The sequence below is a fragment of the Carcharhinus amblyrhynchos genome, chromosome 4, assembly GCF_965287045.1.
Source record: "Carcharhinus amblyrhynchos chromosome 4, sCarAmb.v2.hapA, whole genome shotgun sequence".
NCBI classification, from domain to species: Eukaryota; Metazoa; Chordata; class Chondrichthyes; order Carcharhiniformes; family Carcharhinidae; genus Carcharhinus; species Carcharhinus amblyrhynchos.
The window spans coordinates 102,283,468-102,303,954 of NC_137327.1; the positions used below are offsets into that span (position 1 = coordinate 102,283,468).

A 20,487-nucleotide genomic window follows, 5' to 3' on the forward strand; every position below is an offset into this window, starting at 1 on the left:
TGTGTGTTCACAGTGGATGGAAACAGATTAAATCTGCTCTAGTTGTGATTGCGCTACAAAAGTAATCCTTCAGTTGTAAAGAATTTGAAACAAGGCAGGAATTTATCCTGGAGTATACTTTTTTTAAAACAGATAACACAAACATTTACATAATGAAACTACCTACTGGTTCTCCAACATTGCTTTGCCAGAAATATGCACCTCTCATTGTGCAAATTTGAGCATTAACAACATGGACCTTAAAAATGAGGCAAAATTGGTCAAAGAAGTACTGTGAAAGTACAAAACATTTTTGTCCTACTTTTTTTAAATAATGTATATTGTGAATAAATTCAATACAAATTGGGAGTCTTAGGCTGGTGTGGGGATTATTTGTTTTCTCCTGTCACACTTCTCAATCCAAGAGGTTAACTCATGGTGGGATGATTTTCATTGTCTTGCCTTAAAAGGGTGTTGTGATCTCCAAATGGGGTCACTAATCTCACCTAACTGTAAGCTTTGGTGATGCAGTTAGCCGCACTTTTGAAGGAGACCCACTGCCCATCAAAATGCATATCTGTTTCAAACCACAGTCCCCTTTCAATCTGAAAATCAGGGCCCGTCAACTTAAAGAGGACCTTCATTTCCATTTTTGATCTGGATTGGTGAAAACACACTCCGTCTCTATTCCAGCCAGTTCTACGATCAATGCAAATGAAGAAGCCTAGTAGATGTAGGCAGTAAATTATTTTTGTGCATCCCAGAGGATCTGGAGAACTCCCACAATGCATACAGGAATAATGGGCCTCTGCCATTCTGTCCAGCGGGCAGTTACACTGTTTTAAAAATGCCAGATTTAACAATGTAAGTGCAGGGATTCAGCGCGTGAGTATCTGTTTCCTAGTGATTTGAGGTAAACAAGTGGCATTGCAATCATGTCTAGAAGCAGTAGTTTTAGGTTTAGAAGAGTTTTTATTTAATTTGCCAATGCAAGTTATCAGGAAAGAGTTGCAATTCAGAACTAGTATAAAAACCTTTCAATTAAGTTTGGATAGATGAGAATTATCTACAATGTGGTCATGCTTCAAATATTAGTTTTTTTCCATGTTAATAAGTGGAAAGCAATTTTTAATGAAAAATGCCATTTTACCTACAGGAAAGAATTAACTGAAAGTAAAACCAAAATCAAGCATCCCATGGCAAGAAACATTCACCAGAACAAAACCTTTATGAATGATGAAGACGACTTCGAAGATCTGAGTGTTCAACAGCAAAATATGGTAAGACAGCAAGAGTATTAGCTCAGATAAAGTATGTCCCAAAGATGCTGGGAGGCTCCTAGAATCAGGCCAATAGGGAGACTTGACCATAATATGATAGAATTTTATATTGAATTTGATAGTGAATTAGTTAAGTCCAAAACCAGGGTCTTGAAACGAAACAAAGTAAACTATGCAGGTATGAGGCACAAGTTAGCTAAGGTAGCTTGAGAAACTATATGAAAGTCTCACCAGACAAAGGGGCAGCACTCCAAAAGCTCGTGCTACCAAATAAACCTGTTGGACTTTAACCTGGTGTTGAGAGACTTCTTACTATATGAAAAGAATCAACATAGTCAAGCAATGGGTCGTATTTAATGAATTAATGCATAACTTACAACAAATACACATTTTTTTAAGGCATTAAAACCTCACAGAAAATGTGATCCAACCATGGCGGGAATTAAAGATCAAAGATCAAAGTAAAAAGCTTATAATATTGGCAAAAAAAGGAATAAACATGATGGTTGTGAGGATTTTATAATTCAACAAAGGAGCGAGACAGAAAAAGAGAAGGGAATAATGAGAATAGATTTGTAAGAGGCATGAAAATAAATTGCAAGTAATTCAGCAGCTATGTAAATAGGAACAGATTAGTGAAAGTTAATGTGGGCCACACTGAGACAGAAACTGGTGAAATTATAAAAGGGAATAAGAACATTGCAGAGACACAAAAGAGACACTTTGCTCTGTCTTCACAGCAGAACGCACAAAAAAGTATTCTATAAATAATAAGCAACCAAGGGTCCAGTGAGGAATTTAAAGAAATCAGTTTTAAGTAAATAAATAATACTACAGAAACTGACAACAAATGGCCAGAACATGACAGTCTGCTTGCTAAGGTATTAAAAGAGGCAACTGCAGAGATACGTTAGTTTTGATGTTCCAAAATTCCTGGAATTCTAAAACCATTCCCAAGAATTGAGAGGTAGCAAATATTACCATGCTATTTAGGAAACAAGGAAGAGAGAAAACAGGAAGTGATGGCCTGGCAGCTCAATATCAGCAGTTGCAAAATATTGGAATCTGTTAATAGGAATGTGGTAACTTTAGAACATCATAACTCGGTGTTGACTTTGCTTAGCCACATGATTGGAGGGTATTGAGTTTGACACATCCTGCAGGATGAAAGGGGGATCAGTGGATATAATGGGCTTGATTTTACCATCGCGTTGCGCCCATTTTCGGGTGTGAAAATTTGGTGAAGTAAGGCTTGACACGAGTAGTGTGATCCGCTCCCGCTTCTGCACCAGTTCCCCCTTTAGCAGGGCCCGAAAATGGCCACGATCAAGACAGTGCCCAAAATGGCATGCATGCATTTAAATTGATGTAGTGGGCTGCACACCCAATCTTACAGGCAATTCCCCCTTTACCACCGTGTTTGCCCATCCAGATTGGCACAAAACAGACATACTCTAAAAAAGCGTATTTCTGGCACTCCAACTAGTGAGGAGGTAAATGCTGAGCATCAGACAACTCTCTGCTTGACATCAGTGGGGGGAGGTCTGCTGCCATTTTGCCTGTGATCAGTGAAGGGAAAGGGGGAGGGTCCCACAATTGGTCTGGGTAGCAGGGGGTTGGGGGGGAATGAGAGGGTCAGTAATGTTGTGGGGGTGGGGCAATGTCTGTGGGGCCAGGGGGAGACATTATCCAGCCCGGGAGGGATGTAGCAGGGTAGTGATATTCTATCTTTTTTTTCTGTGCATACGCAGTTAGAGGTGCCAATCAGAGCTGCAAGGTTTTGGGCGTGTTAGCCCACCCACAGGCTTCTGCAGCACAATTCAGACTCGCTGCTATTTTTTCAGGCAGAGTGCGTATGGGGGCAATGGGGCTAAAAGTCAGAACTGAAACATTTCCAGTTTCAAGTCCGGCCAGCACTTAGAATTAAAATGGTAAAATAGTGCCCAATGTATTTAGATCTTCAAGAAGCACTCAATAAGATGCTACATAAGACGTTGTTACACAATATTGGAACTCCTGGGATTAGGGGAACTTTTAGCTTCAATTGAGGATTCAACTGATGGACAAAAAATTAAGAACAAGAACAATGCGCTATTGTCAGCTACTTGGCTATAGCTAATGGAGCACCCCAAGGATCAGTACTAAGGCATCAGCTATTTACATTAATTTATATTAATGACTGAGAGGAGGGAAGTGAGTTTCTGTGTGTAACACATCCAAATCTGCTCATGGTGCACAGTTAGATGGGGACATAAGCGGGAAGGAGGACGCACAGAAGATTCAGAGGTAAATAGACTGATTTGATATGTGATCACAGTCACAGTTGGAATGTCATGTGAGGTTATCCACTTTGGTAGGAAAAAAAAATTTAAAGTACAATCTTTTTCAATAGGAAATATTCACAATTAAAGGAATCTGGAAGTCTTTATAAAGGGATCACATGTTGAGATCAAGGTACAGCAAGCAATTAGGACAGTAATTAAAACATTAGCTTTTGTTACAAAGAGGTTGGAATATGAAAGTTTATTAATTACACAGGGCATTAATGGGGTCACGCCTAGAGTGTGGTGTTCACTTTTGATCTCCTTACCTAAGAAAAATACTTCCCAGAGGGAGTGTAATGACTATTTCCAGGAATTAAGACATTTTCCTATGAAGTGAGACTAGATCTATCTTCCTTTGAATTTAGAAGAATAAGAGGTCATCTAATTGAATCAGAAGGAAATTCTTAAGATTCTGAGAAAATTCTGAGAAAATCATTCCCCTGGCTGGGAGTGCAGGGTCACAACCTTGGGTAGGCCATTGAAGAAAAGGTTGAGAATCTTAAGAGTTCTCTACCAAAGAGAGGTCTGTGAATGCTCAGTCATGCTGGGTCAACAGCAGATGGGAAAATGGGTGAATGAACCTGCACTTTAGGGCATTGTGTCTCAGCAATGTGCCCACCTCCAGCCTGCCAGCTACACCCACCCTTCCAGCTGCAATTTAATGATCAGTAGGCAGGCCTACAGTTCTGAAGAATCATATTTGACTCAAAACCTTAAGTCTGTTTCTCGGTCCACGGATGCTGCCAAACCAGCTGAGTAATTCCAGCATTTTGTTGTTATTTCAGATTTGCAAAATTTGCAGTGGTTTGCTTTTTATTTTAAGGTTAAGAGCAGATTTGATGGGGGTGTTTAAAAATTCATGATAGAGTAAATAAAGAGAAACTGTTCCCAATGTTTGAAGCCTTAATAACAAAGGGCACAGATTGCCAGAAGTGACGTGAGGAAAAACATTTGCATGACAGGTGGATTTTGGACTGCACTATCTGATAGGAACAGATTCAATAGGAGGTTTCAAACGGGAACTGGATAAATACTTACAGGAGAAAATAAATTGCAGGGGTATGGGGAAAGAGCCAGGTATGAAACTGACTAGTTTGTCCTCTGAAAGAGCTGACACAGACTTGATGAGGTGAATGGTCTCCTTCTGTACTGTTTTATTTCATGGGCTAGATTTTCTGTTTCCTATCAGCGTGAGGTGAAGGTGGAGGGAGGCACATAAAACCTAGTGGGTGGACTTCCTGGTACCTATGCACTCGTTCCCAACCTGTCTGAAATTTTACAGGAAGCTGGAGAGGCATCAGACCACCCACACAAACTTGGGCCCATTTAATGACCTGGATTTTGCCTGCAGTGGGCAGGTCAATGCCATGTGAGAAGCTGGGAAGCTTTAGCTGCATAAGAACATACAACATAAGAAATAGGAGCAGGAGTAGGCCAACTAGCCCTTCGAGCCTGCCCCGCCATTCAATAAGATCATGGCTGATCTGTCTTGGCTCAGATCCACATTCCCGCCCTCTCCCCATAACCCTTAATCCCCTCTGTTATCAAAAACCCATCAACCCGCGTCTTAAAAATATTTAGCGAGGTAGCCTCCACCACTTCAACAGGCAGAGAATTCCAGAGATTCACCACCCTTTGAGTGAAGAAGTTCCTCCTCAACTCCGTTCTAAACCGCCCCCCCTTTATCTTGAGGCTGTGCCCCCTAGTCCTACTATCCTTTCTGAGCAGGAAGAGTCTCTCCACCTCTACCCTATCCATCCCATTCATCATCTTATACGTCTCAATGAGATCTCCCCTCATTCTTCTAAACTCTAACGAGTACAAGCCTAATTTATTCAGCCTCTCCTCATAGCTCAACCCCCTCAACTCCGGCATCAGCCTACTAAACCTCCTCTGCACTCCCTCCAAGGCCAAAATATCCTTGCGTAAGTACGGCGCCCAAAACTGCACACAGTACTCCAGCTGCGGCCTCACCAATGCCCTATACAGCCGCAGCAAGACCTCCCTACTTTTATATTCAATCCCCCTCGCGATGAAGGCCAGCACCCCATTCGCCTTCCTGACCACCTGCTGCACCTGCAAGCTGGGTTTTTGCGACTCATGCACAAGGACCCCGAGATCCCTCTGCACTGTCGCCTGCTGCAGTTTTTCTCCACGTAAGTAATAATCCTTCCTACCATTATTCCTACCAAAGTGGACCACCTCACACTTGCCAACATTAAATTCCATTTGCCATTTCCTGGCCCATTCACCCAGCCTATCTAGATCCTTCTGTAGACTCTCCCCACCCTCCGCACAATTTGCCTTTCCACCAATTTTGGTGTCATCAGCAAATTTCGACACCCTGCACTCGGTTCCCTCCTCCAGATCATCTATATAAATGGTAAATAGCTGAGGCCCCAGCACCGACCCCTGGGGCACTCCACTAGTCACCATCCGCCAATCCGAATAGCACCCATTGACCCCCACTCTCTGCCTCCTATTTGACAACCAGTCCTCTATCCACGCTAACACCCTACCCCCAACTCCATGCCCCCTTACCTTCTGCAATAACCTCTTGTGAGGTACCTTGTCAAACGCCTTCTGAAAATCAAGAAAGACCACATCCACCGCCCTAGACACATCCTCATAGAACTCCAGTAAATTTGACAGACACGACTTCCCTTTAACGAAACCGTGCTGCGTCTGCTCTATCAAGCAGTTCCCCTCAAGATGCCTCGCTATTTCCTCCTTGGTGACGGATTCTAACATTTTACCTACAACAGACGTTAAACTAACCGGCCTATAATTCCCCGCCTTTTGCCTGGCACCCTTCTTAAACAATGGCGTAACATTAGCCGTTTTCCAATCTTCCGGCACTTCCCCGGAATCCAGCGACGTCTGGAAAATAACCACCAAGGCATCCACTATCACCTCCGCCATTTCTTTCATGACCCTCGGATGCATTCCATCCGGTCCTGGTGTTGGGTGGAGTGTCTGCTTTGGAGGCCCCCCCCGTCCCATTGGAGGCACCTCTCCAGAGGTCATCTCTCCACCTTTAGGAACAAAGAGCAAAGAAAATTACAGCACAGGAACAGGCCCTTCAGCCCTCCAAGCCTGCACTAACCATGCTGCCTGACTTAACTAAAACCACCTATCCTTCCAGAGCCCACATCCCTCTATTCCCATCCTAGTCATGTACTTGTCAAGATGCCCCTTAAAAGTCACAACCATATCTGCTTCCATTACCTCCCCCGGCAACGAGTTCCAGGCACCCACTACTCTGCGTAAAAAATCTGCCTCTTACATCTCCTTTAAACCTTGCCCCTCGCATCTTAAACCTATGCCCCCTCCTCTTTAACCCTCTCCTCTTGAACTTTGCCCCCCACCTCCCCCAACTGTCTTCAAAGCCCAGATTTACCTGAGCTACTCTGCATGATTGGGTGGCCTGTAGTCCTAGCAGTAGCCTCCATTCTTGCCTGGCACTGCTGAGGCTACAGAGCGTGATATTCATCTCTCAAAAGTGGAATTTCCTCTTGAGAAAGGGGCAGAAGTCACACCTTAAAACAGTTAATGGTGATTCCTGAGAGCTGCCAGCTAATCAGGAGCCAGCGATAGTGCATTGTTCAGCAACACCACTGAGTGTTGGTGGCACCTGATGGGAATGCACTCACATAAAGCTTAGAATCACTGATAGACCCAGGCCACACTTCTAATGATAGCGGGATGGGGATTGCACTTTCCACTTAAGAGTCTTAATTGATGGGAAGATGGAGAGTTCTACACCTAGCATCGTCTTGTCCTCTGCCACCAAACCCACCTGGGGGGAGGGCATTAAATTCTGTCCTTCCCCTGCTGATCCTGCTCCACCACCACAATCCTGATGGGCATTGTATGGAAATGTTCAGCCATGTGGGAAAACGACCAGTGTGTCTAACTACATGGGGATGCGGACGTAGCGTGGTTCTGAGGAAATTACTGCCCAGTATATGTGGATCACACATAGTTCACACCTTTGTGTCAAATTATGTAACATTTATGTCTGTACTTGTAATGTAAAATCAGCCCAGGAACATAGGAATTAGGGCTAGGAATAGGCAATTCAGCCCTTTAAGCCCACTCCACCATTCAGCATGATCATGCCTGATGGGGTGGCACGGTGGCACAGTGGTTAGCACGGCTGCCTCACAGCGCCAGGGTCCTGGGTTCACTTCCAGCCTGGAGTCACTCTCTGTGTGGAGTTTGCACATTCTCCCCATGTCTGTGTGGGTTTCCTCTGGGTTCTCCGGTTTCCTCCTACAGTCCAAAGATATGCGAGTTAGGTCGATTGGCCATGATAAATTGACCCTAGTGTTTGGGGGATTAGCAGGCTAAATGTGTGTGGTCACAGGAACAGAGTGTGGGTGTAATTGTGGTTGGTGCAGACTCGATGGGCCGAATGGCCTCCTTCTGCACTATAGGGATTCTATGACTCCATGATTATCCCGGTCTCAACTTATTTTCCTGCCTGCTGCCAATAGCCTTTTATCCTGCTTTTCGTCAGAAACATATCTGTTTCTTTTTTGAAAAAGATTCCAGATAGGTTATTGCAACTGTTGCGTGATGAAATATTAGGGAGCATTTCATAATGCTGAAACTCTTTGCAAACCCTTTAAAATACAGATGGATATTCATGCAAAGATTGACCTGATATAAAGATTTTATGGAATCTTGGTTCCCCAACGCCATTAGATTACACTCGTTAAATATGTTTTCAGTGGCACTATTCTAAAATCAAAGAGCAAATTTAAAATGACCTGTTGATATCAGCCTTCATGAGACTAGAATGGCTGATATCTTCTCCCGCATAACTTCCTCCACGATTCCATGTCAGTCCTGAGGAGAAGAAATAACACGGTTGAAGCAATAGGTTTTGCGGAGGTAATGTTCATGATTTTGAAGAGGATTAACAAGGTGAGACCTCACCTGGTGTATTATGTACAGCTTTGGTCTCCCTATCCAAGGAAGGATATACGTAGAGGGAGTGCAACAAAGGTTCATTTGACTGATTCCTGGGATGGCAGAAATGTCATATGAATAGAGATTAGATTGACTTGAGCTTAGAAGAATGAGAGGAAATTTCATTGAAACATGAAATTCTGACAGGGTTGGACAGACCGGGTGCAGTGATATTGGTTCTGCTGCCTGGGGCACGGGGTGTGGGGAGGTATCTAGAACAAGTTGACGCAATCTCAGGATGTGGGGTAGACCATTTAGGACTGAGATGAGAAATTTCTTCTCTGAGGGTGGTGAACCTGTGGAATTCTGTATCACAGAGAGCCGTGGATGCCAAGTCACTGAATATATTTAAGTAGGAACTGGATTTCCAGGCTGTAAAGGTGTTAAGGGGTATGAAAAGAGAGCACGAGTATTGTATTGAAGGTCAACCTTAATCATATTGAATGGTGAAGCAGGCCGAATGACCTGCTCTTTTCCATGACTATGGGATACATTTTGACAAAAGTGATTGAATATTCTGGTATTATGGAGGGAGGGGTGTGCTGTACAACAATCAAGATTGGAAGAGTGAAGGTACAGCAAAACATAGCTCTGGAGGGGGTTGAGTGAGATAGGAAAGAATAAAGTTTGGTGATGTTTGAAGACATGAGCACAGGCATGAGAGGTTGGCTGAATTAAGGCTTTAGTTGAGGAAGATTCTATGCAGTTTTAGAGGTTAAGTTTGTCAAGGGTGAAACTAAAGGGGTTTCCCACCTTAGATATCCTTTGGACTCATCACGAGCCACGAATATCATGGTTGGACTCTGACGTAATCTGCTGTTGATCACATAAAAATCTTGATATTGCAGCAAGCTTGCTACAAATTTACAGTTAAAATATATCCAAATTATTCACAACATACAGAGCGGGTTCCTGAACAGACCATTTTTGCCAATCGCAGTCTACAGTCTGTGAATTCAACTGGCAAAGTTCTGACCTCTATCATTTTAATTTATGCAGAGTTCATTGTTCATCAAGATATTTGTCTTTGAATAATTTTCTTATGCTTTTAGACAAAGATCAATATTTTTTCCATTACACTGCCATAATAAGATAATTGCAAAACTAAAGGAATTTCTCAAGGTTACTCTATTTTTTAAAAAAGTGAATTAAGTTAATGAATGATTTCTTATACATAGTTCAAAGGTACAAGCAGTCAAGTATGTATCATGCTGGTACTGGGTCAATAAGGGAACGATTGTGGAAGGAGACAGTAATCAAGAAGGTGCCCTTTCTCCTACCATTCAGACTTACTCTTGTAGCTCAGGAAGGTGCAGAGTTGACACAGTGGGCAGAATTTTACCAGCACGTCCGCCTGGGGCTCGTATGATCTCACTTGCGGCCAACGGAGAATGCCGTTCTCCAAGCCTCGCCCACCATCAGAATCGGGGCAGACGTGCCGGTAAAGTTCTGGCCAATCTGTGGAGCTGAATCTGGAGTGAAAAAGGTAAGATGAAGGCAGAAGGTTGAGTTTGAGACAGAGAAAATAAGTGATTCAGTAGCATTAAAAGAAATAATATATAGAAGTAATGCAAATCCATTAGATTTTTATAGAGCAAATACTGTGCATAATACTGGAAAGCATTTTAAGATTTGTAAATGGTTCTGTATTTAAACTGGTCCCACTAAATTAGGTGGTGATAGAGGCAAAAGGATGACATTATAGTCACCTCTATAATTGTCATTCACTTTAAGATTTTGACCATATAATCTAGGTTGGAGCTTCAGTGCAGCACTGAGGGAGTGGGGCATTGTCAACACTGCTCTAATGCTTAGAAGAAGGGGAGAAAATTTCCTAATTGCTTCACTTCTTAAAAAAAATCTTGCAATGGTTACCATGGCTGGGCCTTCACATTCATTCAAAAATCAAAGTCAGAAATCTTCCAGCACTGTCCCAGTGTTCCTGAAAAATAAAGAATCCCTTTTTGGCCTATCGCGTCTGCACTGACAACAATCCCTTCTGGGCCCTATCCCCGGAACCCCACATATTTACCTTGCTATTCCCTCTAACATACGCATCCCAGGACACGAAGGGGCAATTTAGCATGGCCATTGCACCTAACCCACACATCTTTAGACTGTGGAAGGAAACCTGAGCACCTGGAGGAAACCCAAGGGACACAGGGAGAGTGTGCAAACTCCACAGAGGCGGCCACCCAAGACAGAAATCGAACCCAGGTCCCTGGCCCTGGCAATAGTGCTAACCATTTAAATGGTGGCTGAGGGAATATTACTGCTAGAAATGCAACAAGGCACACCCTTAAAGTGCTTTCTGTTTCCATCCTAGATGGGGAGGAGAGGCAGCCAGGCCAGGCCACATTTGTGATTTGAATGACATGGCTTAAGATAACTTGGATAACAATTGAGGTTGGGGCTACGAATGGAAGCATGCTGTAAAAGTCACAGTTACCACACTGAGGGCAGGTAGATCTTGAATCATGAGGAACCAGAATGAAATGGCTATTCCATTGTGGTCAGTGCCACTGAAGAGGCACTTTACTGTTTAACTTATTAGTCCTTTGGCTTGGCAATTATTACATTAAGATGCATGAGTGAAAAGTTTACTGAATATGGCAGACTCAATGTTCATTTTTCTTTTTGTCACAAGGTTTATCCTCCAAGAATTCCAAATGTGAATGGAGCTCATGCAGGCCAGATGGAAAGTAACCATAACGCCCGAATGATGCCTAATCCCAAAGCTAACTTCAGGTTTGGAAATTTTTGTGTGTTGTCTGTCATTTGGCAATGAAAAGTTTGAACAACAGTTGTAACTATTGACCTCAGCATCATCTCCTATATAATGCATTGAACTTGGAGAGGGGAAATCACTGTAAGCACGTATTACTCATCCTACAAAGGCCTTCATTCAAAAATGTAACCAAGAAACTAATTCAGTTAAATCACTTTGGTATTGGAGCTAATTTCCATTATTGAAATCATGCTGAGACACCCTGGAATCTTTTTGCTATCATGCTTTTGCTGCCTTTAATGGTTTAAATTACAATGCCTCTCTCATGTAGTTTGTGTAGGTTAGGGCTATAGGTGCAAATTTCTAAAACAGATAGATGGTTTTGTTATGATCCCAGTTGATGTTACTACTGGATGGGATGATCCCAAAATGGAACCCTAACTCAAAAGATCAATGCCAGATATCTCCAATCTCGTCTATGGCTGGGATTTTCTGGTGTCGCTGTCATGAATGGAGTTTTGGCTTCGCACTAAATTCTCCATTCTCGCTGGTGGCGGGGCTGGGAAAGGACAAGATTTGAGAATCCTGCCCGATAACTTTTACTTTCTTTCAGAAAATGTGAATGAACTGAGTCATAGGACTGCCAATTAGCTTTCAACAACAAAAAAATTATTAAACATGAGAAGTTTGACTATAATACAATCCTCCTTCACTTACAATTATCTACATAGATTTAAAAGATAACACAGGTTACAAAATATATCCTATGCCATAATGTTCTCAATAAATACACAGCCCCTGTAACCCAACAAGCTGACCGTGGTCAGACACATCCCACTCTGAAGACAAGTGACAGATGCCACCCAATTGAGCTTCTGTGGATTTCTCCTCAAATTACCTCAGATGATAATCACACCGTGAGCAAACTGATCTCACTGAACTCCAACTTTCACATGAAAACTCAATTTTCAAAAAGAAATGTCTTAGAATCTACATTCAAACAATACTTTCCCTCAGCTGCTCCCAGCAAGGATCCACTTCCAGGTTGTGCAACTGTCCTTCCAGCATTCCTTTGCAACGAATAGCCATGTGCTTTAAAACTTTCACACAAACTCTCAGATCCGTCCACCAGTGGCTTCATAATTGCTTCAACTATCGCTTCACAGACTATAGTAATATATTACAAACCTTAGGATCATTTCAGATATCCTTGGCTTCTCACTAGGCAACTTCACCAATTGCTTTACAGCACAATGCAGGCACAGACTGAACTGAAGCCAAAAAACCCCATACCAGCAAGCACTGTTGTTTAACATGAATGGAACTACAGATTTATCCTTTCTTACTCAGAGACACTAAATTAAACCCACTCAACTACCTCCGCTTCCTGACAGTTTAATTTAATTGATCCTAAAGTACTTTGACGTTTTCACTTCAAAAGCCTTACTCTAGAAAGAATTAGTTTTCCTTAGTTGAATAAAGACAATGGACAGCTGATGCAGAAATGGATCTCCTAATTTAAATGATGACCGTGTTATTTAAGATTCGTTCCCTTAAAACCTGCCACAGCTAAAATTCAGTGATCCCAGTCACTGTATATTGCCCTCTGGTGGTGAATTTCTTCTGCACGACACTAACAACAAATTTTAGTTGCAGAATATGTATATATACATTGTTAAATATCATTTTGAGTTGCAGAATATAATATTGCACTATTTTAAATATCATTTTAATGCAAGACATATTCTTTACTGCAAGTGCCTTCTTAAAAGCCTCTCCGCCATCCCCTCCACCCTCAATTCCAACACGTGCAAGGAACTCATGCACCTCTGAGTCTGCTGCCTTATGTCTTCAGGTCATTTACAGAGGGGTCTACTTTCATACCTGAACTGACAGCTGTTCAGCTTTGTTCACCTGAGATCCGAGACAAATGTGAATGAATTACTCATCAGAGAGTTGCTATACGCTGATGCAGCTGCTGTAACATTCCATACTGAGGAACACCTCAAGCAGCAAACAGACAGATACTGTCACACTTGTATAGAGTTTGGTTTGATCATCAGCATCAGGAAGATATGAAAAATCATGGTCCACAATATTGCCATACCATGATCTATCACCATTAAAATGCTGGAGGTGTTGGCAGCTTCATTTTGCTTGGCCACACGCTCACCAGCAATGTGACACTTGATGCTGAAAAAAGTATAGAATAGAATTTAAAGTTGGCCTCAGAAATAGTACCATGAAACCAGCACTGAAAAACCTATCTGGTTCACTAATGTCCTTCAGCGAAGGAAATCTGCCAACCTTACTTCGTCTGGTCTACATGTGAGTCCAGACCCACTTAAATGTGGCTAACTCTTAACTGCTTCTGTTGTCTCAGATGTTTCCTCAGCATCTTTTGGTAGGACATGTCATAACTCCAAGATTCAGGAGTGTGCTAATTCCTTCAGCACACACTCATTGCTAATGGCCTTATTCATTGGTAAGATGAAGGCCAATTCACAAAGACCTTCTGTATAATGAACTGACAACTAGATCACAACCTCCTAAGAGTGTATACCTCCACTACAAGAATACCTGTAAACAAGATAATAGACATTGACACTGACAATTGAGAGATAGTCAGTGATGGCCATATTCCCTGGTGGCTGACTGTTTGGGGAGACATTGAAAGGATCAGGCAGAAACAAAAAGCTCAGTTGGTCATAAAGGTAGCTCAGAGAAAATAGAAGCTGGTGAATTATGCACCTTCTCAAGCTACTGCCTTGTCCTGCATTAAATGTTGTTGACTCTTCTTTACCAGAGTGGGGCTACTGAGCCACACCAAGCAAAGTTTAACAGAATTGCCCACCACAGTGTGAACCATTGTCTAATGAGACAGAAGGCTGTGATTAAGATTGACAATCTAATTTGTTGTTTCTGTCACATCCCTTCCTCCCTCAATCCCACCTGGCCAAACTTCTTTAAATGCTCCCCCTGCACTATTCCTGAAAGTGTACCTTTCTCCTCCCCCCCACCCAACTATTAACAATCCATTCCCATCTTTCTTGGAATTCCATGTTTGAATCCCTCCAATCAGGTGTCTGTCCCTGCCACATCACCAAAGGAGCCGTCATAGATGACTAGTCTGCAGCCTTCAATACAGTTGGCCACACCATCTTCCCCCAATGCCCATCCACTGTTGCTGAGCCAGGTGGACCTGGTTCCATTTTATCTACCTAATCATAGCCAGAGAAACACTTGCAATGGCTTTCCTTCCTGGTCCCACACCATTATCTCTGAGGAGCTATCCTTTGCCCCGCCTACGAGATGACTATGAGTCATCTGATGCTGCCGCTTGACAACGTCATCCAAAGGTACACTGTTCATTTTCACTGATTATACCTGGCCATACATCGCTATCACCTCTTTCAGCTTTTCTACTGTTGCTAAATTGTTAGATTCTTTATCCAACATCCATTATTGGACAAGCAGAAATTTTCTCCAATTAACATTGGGAAGATTGAAGCCATTGCTTTCAGTCCACACTCCAAACACCATCCCTGTTTCCATCTCTCTTCCTGGCAACAGCCTAAGATTAAACATTGTATTTAATTTAGAGCTCAAGTTGAGCTTCTGGTCTCATATTCATGCCATCGCAAAAATGACATATTTCCTTCCAGTTAATGTCAACTGGCTCTCCCTTTTCTCAATTGATATGCTGCTGAAATCTTCATTCATATCATTGTTACCTTAACTATATATAGCATTTGTTGCTGGTGTTCTGCAAGCTGTCCTTCATAGATTTGACGTCTTTTAAAGCTCTGCTGCCCCTAATTGTAAAATTAGAGGCCAATGTCATTTCTCTGTCACCCCTGTGCTTTCTGACCTTCATTGACACCTGGTCAAGCAACATCTTGATTTTAGAATTCTCTTTCTCGTTTTCAAATTTCTCCATGGTCTCATCTCTCCCTGCTAGAGGCCCACAACTCTCCAAACTCTAATGCTGGCCTTTTATATATATCTCATTTTAATTGCCCCACTATTGGTGTCCATGCATTTAATTCTTAGGTCTCAAGTCCTGGAACACCCTACCTACACTTCTCCAGCTCACTGCTTTAATTTCCTTCTTTAAGAAGGCTGCTTTAAAAACCTTTCTTTCTGGCCAGGCTTTTGGTCGCCTGAGCTTTTATCTCTTTTTTTTCAGCATATTTTCACACTCACATTGTTTTACACTTTGGGGAATAGTGGGGGAAGGATTCCTGAGTTGATTATCACAAGATGAAGGCTTTTTCCATGGTCAGAAAGTCCTGGTGTTAGACTTGAACCTGGAGCTTTCTGGTCCAGCAGTAGGGGTGTTACCCCTGTGTCACAAGACTTCCTATCTCCTTTTGTGACCTGCTGTCATATTTTGTTTTATAATGTCCCTGAGGAGTGCCATGGGATATTTCATTATGTTAAAGCTGTAATATATATATATATAAGTTGTCACTGTGTCTGGATACGAAGTTCATTAAAAGTCTGTTCAAGGAAAATTAAAGTGCTTTGAAAGCATATTTGCTTCAGTAAGCCTGTTCCATTTAATGCAGTACTTTCTCTTTCAGTTACCATCAGCCGGAATCAAATATTGCCCGAGAACATTTCTCACCTCCAAATCCATCACAATATGAAAACCAGCATTCCATTTCTCAATTCCACCCAATGAACAAATATCCGGAGCAGGACTACAGTGTATCTCCTGTGGCATCCATTATGAGGCCTGGGGTAAGCTAAATCGATAAATCTCTGCAATAGTATTAGGCACCAAAATTCCTGGAATCTCCCAAACCAATCATTGAGTAATACCAATAAGCATGATCAATCCTACCTTATACAGGTAATGCATTTCTCTGTCACCCCTGTGCTTTCTGGCCTTCATTGACATCTGGTCAAGCAACATCTTGATTTTTCAATTTCTCTTCCTTGTTTTCAAATTTCTCCTTGGTCTCACCTCATCCTGCTCTAGCCCCACAAATCTCCAACCTCTGTGGGTGCCATACCTTCAAAAGTCGAATTCTCTTTGTTTTAGCTTTGCTGCCTTCGAATTTAAACAAAAATGTTTAGATACTGAAAAACTATTAGTAAGTTATGCTGCAAAAGTAATGAGGTAATTTTAACAATTCGTATAATTAAGGTACCAAATGGTAGATCTAACTCTGAAATGCTTATGGGATTTTCACTTCATGAACCTTTTAGGCTATTTAATCATTTGTATAATTTCCTTAGAAGCAGTGTAAGGCTTAAATCAAAAGGATGCATTGCTCTGAAACGTCATGTCGTGTTTCTGCTTTGCAGGTAAAGGGGATAAGGGTTTTGCCTCCAGTAGGACCCAGTCAAAGTTTCGGAATGGAACAATTACACAAGGATCCAGAACATCCACAATTTCGCAACCCTGCCGGATATGAAAGGCAACAATTTTAAAGACTGAAGATGGGATAAACAAGGGAATCAGACCTCTTTTAAGCATAGGCATTGCCTGCAACACTTGCTCATGTGGCAAATTAATTCAGTTAAAAAAATCAATATGTAAATGATCCATCAACAAATGTTGGAATTGTGAAGTGAAGATCCACGCAGGAGATCATGGAACAGGGCTCACTAATGAAGTCAATAGTGACAAATTATGATTTTTTTGGAAGTTTGTGCTCCTGGTATGTACTAATATTAAAAGGATGTCAGCACAGGGAATGTAATTCCTTCCCATATTAGGTACAGAAGTGTCAATTTTAAATTCCAATGGTAATCGTTCGGATTGGAGCTGAGGCAGAAGGTAACCATCCACCGCTCCACAGCATGAGGCTTGCGGAATTTCAGCTGCAGAACTTCACCTCCCTAAGCCCCATCTGTTTCTATCTATGTCAGTGGGAGATGCCAGCTGGTTGTCTGTTGGCAGCAGGGTTAAGGAAGAAGGCTGACAGGGTAAGAAGGCACCCAAGGTTTCCGCATGGGGCCTAGAAGGGCGCTCTTACTCTTCATAATCAACTTGAAAGAGAAAAGATGACTACAATTGCTTGAATGGAAAAGGAATCAGGCCTGATGCACATCACACAGCCAATCTGAGAATCACTGCAGTGCAGAAAACAGCCACTTAGCCAATCAAGTCTGCATCGGCTCTCCAACAGATCATCTTATGCAGGCCCAATCCTTGTAATTCCAAGTAACTCCTCTGCTAATTCCCCTAACTTACATATTTTGGGACACTAAGGGAGAATTTACAACAATCTACCCATCTTACCTGTACATTTTTGGACTGTGGGAGGAAACCGAAGGATCTGGAGGAAACCATCGCTGACACAGGGCGAATGTGCAAACTCCACATAGACAATTACCCAAAGTTGGAATCAAACCCAGGTCCCTGACACTGTGAGGCAGCAGTGCTAATCACTGTACCAGTGTGCCCCCCCCTATCTTCTGTCAGCTTCCTGCCTCACTGACAAAGTTAAAATGTAGTCTTAAATATGTTGTTGCTACGCTCAAGAAGGGGCAGGCGGGCTGATGGGGAAGTTCACAGTAATTGTATAACTCCTGTTTTCTTACATAAATAATATTTTCTGCATTGGTTAGTGCCATTGCTCTCTTTCTGAGACAGTGGGTGGGATTATCTTGCCCCAAGACTGGAAAATACCACCCAAGGTCAATGGACCTTTGCATATTTCCCTCCACACACCACCTGTGGTGGGCAGGATGGGAAAATTTCATCCTGTGAGACTATCTACTCAACCAAAGAAAATTCTAACAACAATGTCAGAATTTGTAATTGCAAGAAATATATCCTTTTTAAGACCTAACATATATTTAATTCTATAAGCTCTTGCTTGTCCTGCGAAGTAATCATTGCAGGTTACAAATGAGAAGCATGAATGTCAATTAGTACTAATCAGATAGCCATCTCTCATTTTCTGAATGTAGTTATATTTAATTGCAAACATACTGAATATTAAAGTTATATTATTTAAACATGCATACTTTAAACACTGATACTTTAATCAAATGTTCCTTCTCCTTTCCTGAAAGTAGTGACTCTGGTTGGGAGTATGGTTCCATTTGCATTTTGTGCTTCCTCAGATTGATCAACCTTTGGACTTATGTCTTAACTTGATCCAGTGATAGCAGTTTACTTTCAGCCAATTGTTGATCCCAGACCTAACTCTCCACTCACCTGACAAAAGCTAATGGCTTTAATCTGTTGGACTTTAACCTGGTGTTGCGAGACTTCTTATTGTGTTTACCCCAGTCCAATGCCGGCATCTCCACATAATGTCTTGAGCATATAGTCCAGGCTGACACTTCAATATAGCGTCATGGGATTGCTGCATCATTGCAGCTGCTGTCTTTCAGACATTCTATTAAACCAAGACTCCATTCAGGTGAACGTTTGAAGGGTTGCCCTTGTCAATGTTTAATTTTAACCTACGCTACCAAAACTAGATTGAATACTTATTTCACTGCTGTTTGTGGAATCTTGCAATGTGCAACTTGGCTGTTTGTTTACTGGCAAAATAATAGTAGCTGCACTTTATAACCAAGTCCAGAGGGGTAAACAAATTCATCTCTCTTTCACTCTTGAGGTTGGTTATAACAGGAGTTAATGTCGATTTTTCAATTTTCTATGTATTTGACCATTTGTAAAGCTATATAAAGAAATAAGCCAACCCAGACCTCGAGTTAACAAGGAGTTAGTTTTATTGTTTTAAAAAAGTCATTGAGGTAAAACTGTAATACTTATTAAAATCCCACAACATACACAGACAACACACGCATGCAAAATAAAACAGTTTACAGAGGAGTGGAGGAGATGAAATTAATGAGAGCTGAAGTCCATCAGAAACAAAAAAAAAGTTCCAATGTTTCTTTGCCAGTCTTAAAATTCAGGATATTGCAACTGATGTAACCTTCCTGGATACAGTCTTTGTTGATTCATTCATGGAATGTGGGTGCTTTTGGCAAGGCTAACATTTATTGCTCTTTAGAAAATAGTTATAAGCAGTTTATGTGGTAATAGCCACAGCCACAGTGTTATTAGGGACAGTGTGGTAGAATCTTGATCCAATGATCACGAAGGAAGGGTGATATAGTTCCAAGTCAGGATTATGCATGATCTGGAAGAGAACTTACTGGTGGTGGAGTTTCCATGCATCTTCTACCCTTGATTTTGGGCACAGTTTGGAAGGTGCCATCAAATGCCAAGTTGGTACAGTGTGTCTTGCATATGGTAGATGTCCCTTGTGATGAAGTGAATGAATTCTTGGGGTGATCAATTAGGATGGCAATCAAATTGGCTGCTTTGTCCTTGGGGTTAAATTTCTTGACTGTTGTTGAAGTAGCATTCGTCCAAGGATATGGCGAGTGTCTATTGCATGTCTGGCTTGTGCTCTGTCGACGGTGGAAAGGATTAAGGGAGTCAAGAGGTGAGATACCCACTGCAGAATACCCAACATCTGACCAGCTTTGTAGTCACAGTGTTAATGTGGCTGGTCACCTTAATGTTTGGTTAATTCCCAGAATATTGAAGGTGGGGGATTCAGCGATGGTAATGCTGTTGTCATGGGGAAACTAAAGGCTTTGCATGAATGCTCTCTTATTAAAAGAAAGACCTGATTCAGCAGGCTACTCGAGGGAGAGGTCCCTCTAATGCAGTGATGGACAACCAAGGTAGTGAGTGGGCGTTCATCACAATGGGCTGCAAGATTGAAATCAGATTTGTTCACTAACCATGACCCCATGATTAAGATTAAATACGTTTAATACTCATCAAATATTTCATCACAAGTTACAGAATATGCTTAATCATTTATGTATTAATAGAACTACCATCAACTTCAAATGGTTAAAAGCAAAGGAAATGTTTATGCTTTGGATACAGAGGTAGCGCACAGTTCTCACAGTCAAAATTGTGTGCTATTTACACAGTCCCACACATTAACCTTACAACCCTAATGATACACACACTGCCGCACATAATATTTAAACATAAGAACATAAGAAATAGGAGCAGGAGTAGGCCATCTAGCCCTTCAAGCCTGCCCCGCCATTCAATAAGATCATGGCTGCTCTGTCGTGGCTCAGTTCCACATTCCCGCCCTCTCCCCATAACCCTTAATCCCCTTGCTTATCAAAAACCCATCAACCCGCGTCTTAAAAATATTTAGCGAGGCAGCCTCCACCACCTCAACGGGCA

At 41.9% G+C, this 20,487-nt stretch overlaps 1 protein-coding gene across 1 annotated transcript; it reads left to right on the top strand.

Moving 5' to 3' along the window:
• Positions 1 to 1,139: 1,139 nt before the first annotated feature.
• On the top strand, positions 1,140 to 18,832 carry LOC145342688 (uncharacterized). Its single transcript, XM_080188247.1, has 4 exons — positions 1,140 to 1,259; positions 11,208 to 11,308; positions 15,875 to 16,034; positions 16,605 to 18,832. The coding sequence occupies exons 1-4, from the start codon at positions 1,176 to 1,178 to the stop codon at positions 16,728 to 16,730; spliced, it is 471 nt and encodes a 156-aa protein (XP_080044373.1). The 5' UTR covers positions 1,140 to 1,175; the 3' UTR covers positions 16,731 to 18,832.
• The last annotated feature ends 1,655 nt before the right edge of the window (positions 18,833 to 20,487 follow it).